The sequence below is a fragment of the Sturnira hondurensis genome, unplaced genomic scaffold, assembly GCF_014824575.4.
Source record: "Sturnira hondurensis isolate 20B ecotype Veracruz unplaced genomic scaffold, ASM1482457v3 Scaffold0021143, whole genome shotgun sequence".
Taxonomy (NCBI): domain Eukaryota; kingdom Metazoa; phylum Chordata; class Mammalia; order Chiroptera; family Phyllostomidae; genus Sturnira; species Sturnira hondurensis.
Window position 1 is genome coordinate 15704015 of NW_028093774.1, and position 14738 is coordinate 15718752.

General features: G+C 38.5%; 1 protein-coding gene across 10 annotated transcripts in view; it reads left to right on the top strand.

Annotated features, from left to right (window-relative positions):
* CEP128 (centrosomal protein 128) overlaps positions 1 to 14738 on the top strand; it is a 363215-nt gene that overhangs the window by 46237 nt on the left and 302240 nt on the right. For all 10 annotated transcript variants that reach the window (XM_037031444.1, XM_037031446.1, XM_037031449.1 and 7 more), the window contains one exon: positions 3079 to 3151. In XM_037031444.1, the coding sequence (XP_036887339.1) occupies positions 3079 to 3151 (73 nt within the window). The remainder of the gene's footprint in view (positions 1 to 3078; positions 3152 to 14738) is intronic.

A 14738-nucleotide genomic window follows, 5' to 3' on the forward strand; every position in this document is an offset into this window, starting at 1 on the left:
AATCTGTAAATTGCTTTGGGTAGTATGGACATTTTGATGATGTTAATTCTTCCAATCCATGAACACGGTATACGTCTCCATTTGTTTGTGTCTTCCTTGATTTCTGTCTTCAGTGTTGTGTAATTTTCTGCATACAGGTCTTTAACCTCCTTGGTTAGATTTATTCCCAGATATTTTATTTTTCTTTTTGCTATATCGAATGGGATTTTTTTCTTGATTTCTGCTTCTGCTGATTCATTGTTAGTATACAAAAATGCCTTTGATTTCTGGATATTGACTTTGTATCCCGCTGTTTTGCCAAATTCATTTATTAGTTCGAGCAGTTTTTTGGTAGAGTCTATAGGATTTTCCATGTACACTATCATGTCATCTGCAAACAATGACAGTTTTGCTTCCTCCTTTCCGATTTGAATGCCTTTTATTTCCTTTTCTTACCTAATCGCTGAGGCTAAAACTTCCAATACTATATTAAATAGAAGTGGTGAAAGTGGACAACCTTGTCTTGTTCCTGATCTTAGTGGAAAAGCTTTTAGTTTTTGCCCATTGAGTATGATGTTGGCTGTAGGTCTTTCGTATATGGCCTGGAACTGCCTTTTGAACCAGCAGTTCCACTGCTGGGAGTATGCCTGAGGACCTTGAAACAACAGTTCAAAAGAACCTGTGCACCCCGATGTTCATAGGAGTGCAATTTACAGTAGTCAAATGTTGGAAACAGCCTAAGTGCCCATCAGTAAATGAGTGGATCAAAAAACTGTGGTACATTTACACAATGGAATTCTATGCGCATAAAGAAAGAAGGATTTGTTACCCTTCATGAGGGCATGGATGGATCTGGAGAGCATTACGCTAAGCGAAATAAGCCAAGCAGAGAAAGACAAATACCATATGATCTTACCTATAAGTGGAACCTAATCAACAAAACAAACAAGCAAGCAAAATAGAACCGGATATATGGAAATAAAAAACAAACTGACAGTAACCAGAGGAGAGAGAGAAGGGTGATAATGGGGGAAAGAAGGGGAAGGGTCATCAAGGAACATGCATAAAGGGCCTGTGGACAATGACATTGGGGGGCGAGGATTGAAGGTGGGAGGTGGGGGTAGGTAGTGCAGGAGAGAGGAATAGGGGGAAATGGGGACAACTGTAATTGCACGGCAATTACAAAAAAAGAAAACCGGGGGAAAAGACTTAGAGAATTTACCCTTTAAGGTGTTGGGGGAAATCCCCAGAAGTCTAAATTCAGGATCAATTCTGAAGAACTGGCAAATTGTCAAATTCATGAGCTTTATTAGGAGAAACTTACATGCATGGGAAGACAGCTGCTCCTAGTGGTAGCCTGCTGGGAAGTATCCACAGCCCTCACAGGACAGGATTCCTTTTCCTAGGGGTTAATAGTAAAACCATGTGGTGGGTAGTCAGTAAACCACCAGAAAGAACAATGCATTCTTAAGTTAACGGATGACACCAGACAGTTATACTCTATGCATTTATTAACCTCCTTCCTGGGGCATGACGTCCATTTTTGGGTGGCATTCTGGTTTTCTGGATAGTCAGCCAAGCCTCAGGTTACAGAGAGTGCAGAGTTCAACATTTCCCAGATGCCTTTGCCGCTGGAGCCATATTGTATCTCAGTGAGTTTCCCTACATAAGGTAACTTCTTTCTGAGGAAATTATCTAAGGACATATAAGTAAAATAGGCGGTAACCACGAGAGAAGAAGATATAGGTTATGAAAGTTAGTAAAACTAACCCAGAAATTCAGTGAAAGTAATCCCCAGAGTGATAGGCACTTAGCATGCTCAGGAACTATTCACCGAATTAGAGAAGGAAGTGTCCCCGAGAAGCATCTAGTAGAATGGAGTTGATTCTTAATAAATGATTGAGTAACAAGTGGGAGAAAAGTACCAATGATGTGATAAATAAGACCCATATAAGGCCAAAAGATGAGAAACTTTAGAAAAAAAACTTTAGAAAAAAACTAAAGCACGAGAACATTGATGATCCAGGTGAGAAGCTGACTGAAATGTGAGCATGACAGAATGAGCAAAAAGCATGGATTGTCTATGGTGGAATAATTGATAAGAGGTATAATAAGTATATCATGCAAGTCACACAGATAATGATAAAAATAGCAATGCGTCCATCCAAAATTGGACTGGAGTGTGAGTGAGCTAAGGACAGGTCCCAGCACAAATGACCCCCCTTTTTTATTACATAGTCTTTTATTATAAAATCATAAGCATGTAATTCTGTAACATAACATATTCACACTCAAGCACACCATATGACATTTTAGGTGAAATGTTCAGATTGCTGTCCATTTCGTGTGAGACATTCACATGCCCTACCAACCACAGTCCAGCAAGCCTTACCTCTTCCAGACCCTGTATTGCAAAACAGGCAGTCAATTGAAAGTGTCTGGAATTGAACTTGATGTAAGTAACCAACAAAAGAATTAAGAGTGGAAATGGTTTGGTATGGTTGCCGGTGGGGTATGGACTTCAGGTAAAGAAGTGTGAGAGAGGAAGGCCTTTGCTTTTCTTTGTGAGTCTTTCTGTACTATTATACTATTGACCCCATATGTTATTAATTTGGTGGGGAAAAGGTAATGGGAGATATGTTAGTGAGGGCCGAGTTTGTAACAGCATACCCTGATGTAACTTGATTATGAACTGCTGGAGAATTGCTGGAGAGGATGTGAGATTAAGAGTTCTGTTCTCCCTCCTTTCTCTTCCTTCTTAATTTAAAAGGGGAGATATTGCAGCTTATTTCTTTATTGAAGGTGATGTTCCCGTACAGCCGTGGTTCTCAGAGTGTAGTCTCCAGACATGCAGCATTAGCATCACCTAGGAAGTCCTAGAAATGCACATTCTTGGGCCCAATTGCAGAATTAGATTCTGAAGTTTTGGGTGTTGGGTTCATCACTCCGTGTTTTTAACAAGCTCTCCAGGTATTTCATAGTTTGCTAATGTTTGAGGACTACTGCAATATTATGTAATAATATTATTATGTTGTAATTTTTTTAATTGCATAGATTTTTTCAAATAGCCAAATTAAAACATTTGTCTTTATTGCCTAGGTCGGATGCTGAAACAAAAAGGGCTTTGGAAAAATTGACTGAGAAGCTCAGTGAAACCCAAAAACAAGAAACGGTGAGAACTCTTTGTTTATAAAAAGCTCTCTTTCGCATGTACATGGTAGAGAGGGTGGCTGGGCTCATGGTACCTGCAGTGCAGTTTAGTAAATTTTAGCTCTTTCAGCGGAAATTTTCATGAATTGTAAGTGTCTAAGTTTTAAATATTTGCAGTGGTAGCATCTTAGGGAAAGACTTGTCATTTGTTTTAGTATTTAGAGTTTTATTATGAATAATTTAAATTGTATTCACTCAGTCATTCCTTTATAGCGTTTGGTAAACGATTTTTGAGACATGCGGAATTGTGGGTAACAGCTCTGTGGCACTCCCATTCTGTACTTGAGGTCATCTTCCCGAATTGCGTGTGCAGTTGTTACAAAGGCCTCCATGCTGTCTGTCTTGGTTTTAGGTAGTACTGATTGGAAATACCCTGAGTTCTGGAATTTTCTTATCTCATACTCAGATTGTTTGCACTGATTATGCAGTGAGTTCTTTTTATCAGATCTCTGTTCTTGGTGGCATTAATGTTAAAAAATAAAGAACATACAGGATCCATTCCTTTGCATAATCTGTGTTTTTGTTTTTTAAAGAGAAAAATAATAGATATTCTCATGAAACCATTGCAAATTTGTCAACTTCAGGAACAATGTCTGTTCATTCATTTTCCACAATACCTTTTGTTTTTTCAAGACAAAAACATTAGTAGATTATTTTTTCTTAACGTTTTATTCAAATTGGAAGTTTCTCAGTAAAAGCAGATAATTTTTCCCCATTTGTTAATTGTGCTTACAGTTCCTTACATAGACATGTTAAGGTTTTTCTGTTTTTTGGGGGGGTGAGGAACTCTGAGTTTGAATTTGTTGGCTGCATCTGCTAAGAGGTGAATATGTTGCATTATTAGAGATCATCTCAGTTACTGCCTATTTCAAAAATAAGAATAAGCATCTGACCACATAAAAGCACCTTCCTCTTGAGTTTTTAGTCCTGATTTCTTTGCGGTGTGCCCAGAGAGGTGAAGATACAATGCCTGTCTTCCGTTGAAGTAGACATGTTTTCAGTTAGTGCTTGATGGTGTGGGGTCTAATATGTGATCAGCACACGGGGTATTTATTTTTTTTAATTTCACATGAAGTCCTACATTTTCTCAGACACACCAAGGTCACCTTTTATTTACAGAGTATCTGTTTAAAATATCTAAAATATCATATACTTCTAATGAAGCTTTTTTTTTTGAGATTAATAGATTGGTGACTTTCTTAATTGCAGGGGTTCACCCAGGAAGAAATTTATACCGTTCTTAGTTTTACATACCATCTCAACAGGAGCTGAATGCAAATGCACACTTTTTTTTTATTTTAAAGATTTTATTTTTATTTATATTTAGAGAAAGAGGAAGGGAAGGAGAGAAACGTCAATGTGTGGTTGCCTCTCATGTGCCCCCAAGTAGGGACTTGGCCTGCAACCCAGGCATGTGCCCTGACTGGGAATTGAACCAGTGACACTTTGGTCTGCAGCCCGTGTTCAATCCACTGAGCTACACCAGCCAGGGCTTGAATGCACACTTTCAAGAATGTAGCTCAAAGGTCCTGTATACCTAGTAAATGATCTTCTGGCTCTTTTCATAAACTCTAGAGTTTAGAGTGAACTCTAGAATCTGTAACTTGACAATGGAAAGTGCTGAAGTTTATTCTTTGCCTTTTTTCTTCATTTAAAAATTTGTAAATTTGGAGGTATAATGCACAATCATAAAAGTACATATATCAGTGTATATCTTGATTAATTATTGCAAGGTGAACTGCCCATGTAGCCACCACTCACATCTAGAACTAGAACATCTCCAGTATACAAGAAGCCTCTTTATTTCTCTTCCCCATCAGTAACTCTTTCCTGTTTAAAGGGGACTATTATTTTAACTTTTAACCCTTCAGATTGCTTTTGCCTGTTTTAGGTTTTATTAAAGGCAGTCATTCAGGACATGGTTCATGTGTGTGTGTTTGTATGTGTGTGTCTGGCTTATTTTGCTAAACATTATGATTGTGATATTTCTGGGTATTTTGTCATGTATTTGCAGTTGGTTCATTTTTATTGCTCCTTAGTATTCTATTGTATAATATACTGTAATACATTGTGAAATTTTATGATGGATATTTGGGTTATTTCAAATTTTGGGCTGTTATGAATAATGCTGTGGTGGCTGATCTTACTATTTCAGTGCATCTGTGCATGCAACTCTGTTGTTACGTCTCATGGAGTGTGATTGCTAAACCTTCCAGTTTAGCAGGTTCTGATAAACAGGTTTTCAGAGTGGCTGCACTAATTTACACTCTTACAATCAGTGTATGAGAATTTGTGTTGCTTTCATCCTTTCCAACACTGATACTATTTAACCTTTCAGTAATAGCCATTATGTGGGGTATTTATGGTATCTCATCATGGTTTTAATTTGCATTTTCATGATTACTAAAGATGATGAGCATTTTTTTATATGTTTGTTGTCTATTGGCTATTTTCTCCTTTGAAATACCGATTTGCTCTTTTTGCCCAGTCTTTTATTGGGTTGCCCATAGCAACCCAATAAAACCCCTGTCTTATTGATTAGTGGGAGGTCTTTCTATATCTTGTATATGGGCACTTTGTTCATTAGATACACTGCAAATACTATCTCTCATTCTAAAACTGTTTCTTCTCATTTTTAAACTCCCTTAATGGTATCTTCTGTTGGTGACTGAAAATATATTTAATTCTCTGCAAAAAAAAAAGTTCCTTAGACAATTTGATAATTATTATGTATGAGAGGATATACTTGCTTTTTGTTATAGGTTAGAGGCCATAGCAATTATATATCACCTTATCATTTCTTGTTGAGATATTTCCTTAAAGATTTTATTTATTCACTTTTAGAGAGAGGGAGAGGGAGGGAGAAAGAGAGGGTGAGAAACATCAATGTGAGAGAGAAACACCTTATTGGCTGCTTTTTGCACGTGCCCCGACCTGGACTAGGCCTGCAAACCAGGCATGTTCTCTTACCGGAAATTGAACCAGCAACCTTTTGCTTTGCTGACCTACACCCAACCTACTGAGCCACACCACTCAGGGCTGTTATTGAGCTATTTCAATGTTAAACTTCAGTGCCAGATTTTAAGTATTTCTGGTCCACCTGTACTGTTACTGTATTGAAATTCAGGATCCCAATGCAGAGGCTAGGGCCTGGGTTGGGGGAAGTTCGGCCAGCCCCTTCCTTGGAAAGGCTCTCAGCTTCAATTTTTAACCCTTGGACCCCACGTATTGGTTAAAAACTGTTTTGCTTCTCAGTATCTCAGCTGCCATTTGTTAAGTGGGCTGATATTTAAGAGAGACAGTGGCCTAAAATATGGACCAATCTCTCTGAATTTCTTTCTTCTCTTGCATTTGGTGTCACATGTCTTTACTTCTTTTTAGTTTTCCAGACTTATTTGAAATATTATTTCTAGCTTTTTAAGTTATTTTCATTGGAAGGGTTGGTCTGAATTATTTAGTCTGTCATTTTTGGAAGTGAAACTCTCTCAGTCTTTTTGTATATATCATATTTCATTACCATGTTTGCTATTTCTAATGCATAAAATTTTAGAGGTTTCCAGCTGTTGTATGAGGCTTCTTTTACTTGCTATATAGGTATACAACATGTGAGCATGCTTGTAACAAGGTCTTTGACCCAGACTTGAATGTCCTCAGAGTTTTTCCAAGGTCTTTGTAGATCTGAGAAGCTATGGGCATGTCTAGCTAGCTGAACTGTCATGCTGTCTTTTTGACGTTGTTAGATATTTGGGATGGTTTGAGTTAGAGTTTGAAAATGCTAATTTGCCTGGTGCACATTACATTTGTTCCGTTTTACCTAGCTAGCAAGTACTATCTACACGGTCACCCTAGAATGTTAAAATGCGGTTCTAAAGTGTAATCACTGACCTGAAAGTTAAAGATAAATGTAAAGAAAGCCAGAGTTCTTTCATGTCAACATTACTATTGATCAGAATTACTGCACATCAGGTAAAGCTATGGTTGCACAACTGAATGTCACACCTCACTAGCTCACTGCTCACTGGTGTAATTGGTGTGTACACCTTGCTAGTTTACTCTACTATCCCATGTAGGAAACCACTTCTCGAGATGTGGAAATGTAGCCCAGCGCCCACATGGAAAACCAGTGCGGGCGTGTGGTGGAACATAAGACCACACCCATGAAGAAGTTCTCCTGTGGGAAATCAGGCCTGCATTATACCTAGGCTGCTTTGTGAATTGCTCTTGCTAAAACTCTCACCCTGAGTTCAGGCAGCAAGACCATGCTGCATATCTTTAAAGTAATGTCCTGAAGTCTGCTGATAACTCCCAAGGAGTGAAGTGTAACCAGACCTGTTACTCTTATTGTTCTCTTGCATTTGCAACATTTTTTCCCACACCCTCAACAATAATCTATAATGGCTGAACTGTAAAAACTGGTTTGATGGACTGAATTCACAAGTTTGGGTCCTAGCAGCCCTTGGGTGCCTCCTTGTCTTAATCCTTATTGTGCTTTACATTGTATATGGAAGTTGTTTTTTTAAGATTGCATTCGGGAACAGCAAATAGTATGTTTCACAGGCCTAACAACTACAATTGATTTTACAAACAAAAAAAGGGGAGATGTAGGGCAGCACCCACCACCTGCATTGTTTCAGGCTTAAGGCATTGTTTCAGGCTTAAGTCAGGCAGGGGAAGTAAGGCAGCCAAGAGATTAGGAGACTTCTCACAGACAGAGTGAGGATTCAGGCTATGTCAAAGCTGAGGGGCGAGGGTCCATCACCCCCTTTTACTATAGCCCACAAGTCCTTCCCTGGGCTCCCTGTAATTATGCCTGTCTTAGTTTGTCCTTCCCTTGAGGAATCTTACCTGTCATTGGCCAACTGATCAAGCATTGGGGCCCAGGCAGAGTGAAGTAAAAGGAGCAGAAGCAGCGCTCCTGCCAGGGAGATAAGCTTTGTCTCCTTAGTGGCTTATAGTTCAAAGGTTGCTCTCTCAGCCTTAGCCATGGGCGGGGCAGGGGGGGAGGAGGTTTACAGCTTCTGAAACCAGGCAGGGCGGTTCCCAACAGTCCGGGGTGCTCAGCTCATCGGGACATATTTGTTTTTATATTGTCTAAACCAGAAAAATTGTACACACCTAATTGTGCACTTAATTGAATTGTTCATCTGGCAATTCCTCACATTAAGTTGTGATGTTACAACTTGGTTGGTGCTTTATATAAATTTGCTTTCAAAGTAAGATTGTTCAGGACTGTACAGAGGGCATCTCAAACCATATGTGGGCGTATGTATGTAGTCCCGATTAAGAAACAGATTTCTAATTTCTATCAGGTTAGAAGAACTTCTGCAGGTCACATGATGTTTCCTTCAGTGTGTACAAGGCTTAAATACAGATTTTTGTGACTTACACATTCTAACTGAAGTCGACATTTATGTTTTATAACTATTTGATGTATTTTGTTGTATTTGTGAATTTATGATAGCATACTGCCAGAAAAGATATGGTTTTGTTATTTAAGCATTAAACTTCTCAGAGACTGCAGCTGTTTCTCCCAAAATTATAATAAAATTTCCAAAATGATGCACATTCACAGTGGAAAACTTTTAAATATTGTACAAAGAAAAATGAATGACCGCTCCTATCTCTTACCAATTTCATTTTCTATTGGTAACCACTGTTAATCTCATTTATTGTGCATTATTCTGAGGCTACAATTGTTTATCATGCATTTTTCTTAATAACTAAAATATATCTTCAAAGTTTATAGAACACATTTTTCTTTGAGAGGCAAAAAGTACTGGTTTCTATCATACATGCCAAGATCTGATTTTTTAATCCTTTGTGAATCATAAATTTTTGTTTGTTTTGGAAGGGAATAGTTATTTATAGCATAGTATTGTGGAAAATATTTTCTGTTAACATTTAATTGTGGTGATAATATCTCATGGGTCTTATACCACAGGGGAAATTAGTTATCTAGGATTTGCCCAGTTGAGTATGATATGAGTGGATTATTCTTTGATTATTCATGATGGAAAAAGTCAATTTTATTTTAGTTTTCTATAGAAAGGTCATCATTTTTTTAAAAAAATATTTTATTTATTTATCTTTAGAGGGGAAGGGAAAGAGAGAGGGAGAGAAATATCAATGTATGGTTGCCTCTGGTGTGTCCCCTGCTGGGAACTGGCCCGCAACCCAGGCATGTGCCCTGACTGGGAGTTGAACCGCGATTCCCTTAGTTCGCAGTCCCGTGCTCAATCCACTGAGCTACACCAGCCAGGGCGAAAGGTCATCATTTTAATTAAAAAATGTAAGCATGTATCCATCTGTTTCTGGAAGAGTCAGTCATGAATTGAAGTAAGAATTCTGAACCCTGCATTTAGGATAACGTGGTTATTGCACAGATTGTAACACCTATTTGTTGAAATGCATTTTACAACAGCATATGTTATTAAAGATCTCAGGAATCAACACACTGAAAAGTCAGAATACAATCCCCCAAACAAAGGGTCTTTGCTTTTGTTTCACATCCGCTCATTGAAGGTTCCACTTATAAAAGCCATTCTAATTTTTATTCTTATTGTACTATTTTTTATAACTAAATATAGAGATTTTAAACTTTTTGATATTTTAGTAGTAAATTTAATTGGTTAAGATGGATCTCTGATAAGAATGTGTTTTTTTGTATTAGCTGGTTAGTATTTTTCTGTAGCAGAAATAAAAATTAAAATGAGGAGGCATTAATGAATGCAGTCTTTGTAATAATTCTTATTGGGAATTATTACTTCACAGTGATAAATATGTGCTGTGTCCTTTGTGCAGAGGACATGTGCTCCTATTTACAGCTGTGTTTACATGCTCTTTGGTCTTCTCAGTTGCAGAAAATGGCATCATAATCTGTCCAGTGGGCACCTAAGAGTCACCATACATCTTTTTCTTCATACCACAGTTCCAGTCCATGATAAAATTTCACCCTTTTTCCTTCTGAAATGTTGCTGAATTTCATCTTCTTCTGTGTGATACTTCTCTTAAAGCACCATCACTTTGTTGAGTTCACTGTAGTGGCCCCCACCGAAGTTGGTCTTTCTCCTACATGTTCTGCATCTTTGCTCCTGATGGTAGCCAAGTGATTTTCAAAACTTGTCATTACAGTGAATTATTCCCCTACTTTTAAAAATTCTCCCCCTACTTTTAAAAATTCTCCCTAATCTTTATTCTGTTCCAATTTTCTTACCATAGATTATAGTCCCTATATTACGTCTTTCCCCCCGTGCCTTGAATTTGTCAAACTCGCTTCTATATTACCGTCATTGTACTGGCTTCTTTTTTCCTCCAAATTTTTGTATGGCTGGCTCTGTATTTTCATTTAGGACTCCAGTGAAATGCCATCTTGGTAGACTCCTCTCTCCCCTGCTCTCCTTTTTGTTACACAATTTGTAGCAGATAGCATACATAACACTGTTCTGTAGTTTGCTATTTTTACCTAAAGCATTTTTGAGATTTGAGTTTGTTCCCTATTAGCATCTATTTGAGCATTCTAATTCTTTTAATATTTAAAGCATTCCACTGAATGAGTGTTTTATAATTTATTTACCCAGTTTCATATTAATGGACAGTTAGATTGTGTCAGTCTTCTGCTTTTGTACACAGCACTGCAGTGAACGATCTTGTACATGTGTCGTATTTTCACATGGGAAAGTAAATTGGTAAATTTCTAGAAGTAGATTTATAAGACTAAAGACTACATGGGTTGTAATTTACATATTGTTCAATTTTTTATTTTAAAGATTTTATTTATTTATCTTTAGAGGGCATGGGAAGAAGAGAGAGAGAGAAATATCAATGTGTGGTTGCCTCTTTTGTGTCCCCCACTGGGAACTGGCCTGCAACCCAGGCATGTGCCCTGACTGGGAATTGAACCACGATTCCCTTAGTTCGCAGTCCCGTGCTCAATCCACTGAGCTCCACCAGCCAGGGCCATATTGTTCAATTTTATAATTCAAATATTAAATGCCCTCTTTTAGCATTTTCATCTGAGAATTGACATTCACCCTTTTCTAAGAAGGATGAATGGTGACCCACTGTAAAATTAAAGTATTTGTTAAAATTCTGCTAATTCCAAATGGCCCCTAATATAAGACTTCTCTATTCCCTTTGGGATCAGATCCCCATGCTCCTCCTGTCACCACTCCCACCCCCAGCAGTTTTTTTGGATGCATGGTTACTCAAGTAGAGATGACATGTCCCAATTTCTATGTACAGCTAAATTGAGACCATGTGACTAAGTGTGAGTAAAAGTCATGCATGTCACTCTGACTTGTCTTCTTGAAAACAAAGCTACTTGTCTGGAAATTTCTCTCTCTTTATGTAGGTTGAAGTGAGGATGTGTACTGACCCAGCTTAAACAGGCCAGTGAGGCTAACAACCTCGGGGACAGTGACGCAACAGATGAAAGGGACCTTAGTCTTGGAATGGCCCGAGGGAGCAGAGCGGCCTGCCAGCGCTCCTGCTTTCTTCTGGACTGTGATATGAGACCGAAACAAACTTATCTAAGCTGCTCTGTATTTAATCTCTTTGAAATAGCCTAGATGGTGCCTTAACTAATACAGAAATGTTTCATAGAAATAGATGAGAAAGAACAGGCAGAAAACTAGGATTATCCAAATGTAGGTCTTTGGTTGTTGCTGACTTAATTGGGCTTGTGTGACTCAGGGTCTTAGCAGTGGAAAAGGGGAGATACTTTGAGCATATTGATATGTCTGAATGATTGGATCTATAAAGATGCTTTTGTCGATTTGGAGGTTTATAATTTACCACTCTTGGAAATCATAAAATACTTTGTTTATTCATTTTCAGTCATGATAATACTATGTGTGTGTATCACTTTATTTTTATGAATACTGACTATAATGTCTATTCCTTTTTTTTCCTTATACTTTTCTTCAGACTTGAATAAAATCGAGCATGGATATGATGATTCTCCCATGTTCTAGTGGAAGTGTAAGACAATAGTTGTACTTGCTTTTAGCATTTTGCAGTTCACTAAGTGATTCTCTCTTTCAGTTGAGACAGCATGGGTAGACCTGGAGATTACTATGCTAAATGAAATAAGCCACTCAGAGAAAGATAAATACTATATGGTTTCACTTATATGTGGAATCTAATGAACAAAATAAACTGACAAACAAAATAGAAACAGAGACATGGACACATGGGACAGACTGACAGCTGTCAGAGGGGAAGGGAGGAGGGGGGACTGGATGAGAGAAGGTGAAAGGATTATCCAAAAAAACATATACGAATGACCTATAGACAAAGACAACAGTGTGGTGATGACCGGGGCGGGGGGTGGGGGGAGGAGGGTTGGGCACTGGGTGGAACTAGGCAAAGGCGGGGGGAATGGGGACATCTGTCATAGTGGCATCAATGAAAATAAAGTTAGCCCTGGCTGGTGTGGCTCAGTGGATTGAGTGCTGGCCTGCAAACTAGAGTGTCGTGGGTTAGATTCCCAGTCAGGACACATGCCTGGGTTGTGGGCCAGGTCTCCTAGTGGGGGGCACATGAGAGGCAACCACACCTTGATGTTTTTCTCCTTTCCCCTCTCTCTAAAAATAAATAAATAAATAAATAAATAAATAAAATCTTGAACAAAATAAAAGTAAAAATAAAGTTAAAAAATATAAAAAGATTAATTTTAGTAGTGATAATTGAAAACCAATTAATAGCAGCCTAAAAAAGACAAAAGTTATTTCTCACTGTGGAAAAGTCTTAAGTAGAGAATTCAGGTTTCCATGGTACTGAACTACAACATATGAGGTATTCTGGCTCTTTCTGTCCTGCTCTTCTAGTTTTTCTGCTGTTATGGCCACAGATTCATTGCCTATGATGGTAGCACCTGTGTATTAGGCAAGGTGAAGGAAGGGATGAGTATGAGAGCAAAAGGCACCGATGTGCTATCTCTATGGATAATTCCTTGAAGTTGTCACTTGACACTTATGTATGTATCGGTTTGCCAGAATTTAAGTCACATGGCCAGCTAGTAGCTGAGGAGGCCAGAAATATATTGTTTACATTTGGTAGCCACCAAATTTTATTATGAAAGACATGGAAGCAGTAGATATTGGAGACAACTGTTAGTACCTGCCATGTTAGTTATATTTTCTGTGTACTACTTCTATACTTTAAACAAAATTTATTGATTGATTTATTTTCAGAGAGAAAGGAAAGGAGGGAGTAAGAAGGGAGAGAAATACTGATGTGTGAGAGAAACATGGATCAGTTGCATCTAGCATGCCCCCAGCTAGGGACCTGGCCTGCAACCTACTCATGTTCCCTGACCAGGAAATGAACTGGTGACCTTTTCAGTTCACAGGACAACACTCAGCCTACTGAGCCAGACCACTGTGGGCCACTTCTATGTGTTTCGATCCACATTACTCTGTATGGCAATCTGGGCAAGTTGTTTTTCCCATTTTATGGATGATGATTTGATTTTTTTGGAGATTAAATTAGTTGTACATGCTCAAATAGTGCATGCTTGATTTAGAAGGCTAATTACAAGGCCACTATGTGGCACGGTGGGAAGTGAAGTGGGGGTCATCTATCACTGCATTGCAGAGAAGCCAGATACCACTGAAAACAAGTATTTCGAAATGGAGAATAAAGTTCTATGGAGTGGATAGAAATTTTGTGGATGGAGTAGAGAATATGTGTGTGTGTGTTTTCATCAGACTAGCTTATTTCCTGGGTGAGGATTTATTTGAAAATAGATTTAAAAATTGCATCAGTTATCTATGGTTGCATATCAAATTTCTCTGAACTTACTGGCCGGAGACATTTACTATCTGACCATTCCTGTAGATTGGGGATCCAGACATGGCTTAGCTGGCTCCTTTGGCTCTGGGTCTGTTATGGCTGTGATCGTCTCACACCTTGCCTGGGATGGATTTCCTTTCCAGCTCATTTAGTTCCTTAGTAAATTATTGGACTGAAGTATTAGTTTGTCATGACCTGTTGGTCAGAGGGCTCTTTGGTTTCCTCGACACAAGGCTTTTGCACAGAGCATCTCACAACAGGGCAGCTCGTTTCATGAGAGCAGGCAAGCAAGAAGGCCAGAGAGAGGGCCAGCAAGGTGAAGATGAAAGTCACAGTGTTTTGTAACCTAATTATGGGAGTGACATCTCATTACTTGTTCTGTGTTGCTCATTAGAAGGAAGTCACTAGGGCCAGTCCGCACTCAAGAGGAAGAAATTACACAAGTGCATGAATATCAGGAAGAAGGGGCCACTGAAACTTTGTCAGAAGCTGCCTCACACAAACATTTCAAAACTGGGAGAAAGTCCTCCAAATATAGCAGCTTCACCTCATCACATGTACTGGCCGCAAGTGATGATAATGTCCAAGTGGTGAAGTAGATAATGTCTAAGTAATTTTAGGTTTTGGTTTCAGTATCTGTGACCTATAGATTTCTTGAACTGCTTTAATTTTGATAAGATGCTAATCTACACAGACTTCTTTCCTGACATATGGAACTGATCTAACTCATTGAATTTAATTAGGGAAATCCTAGC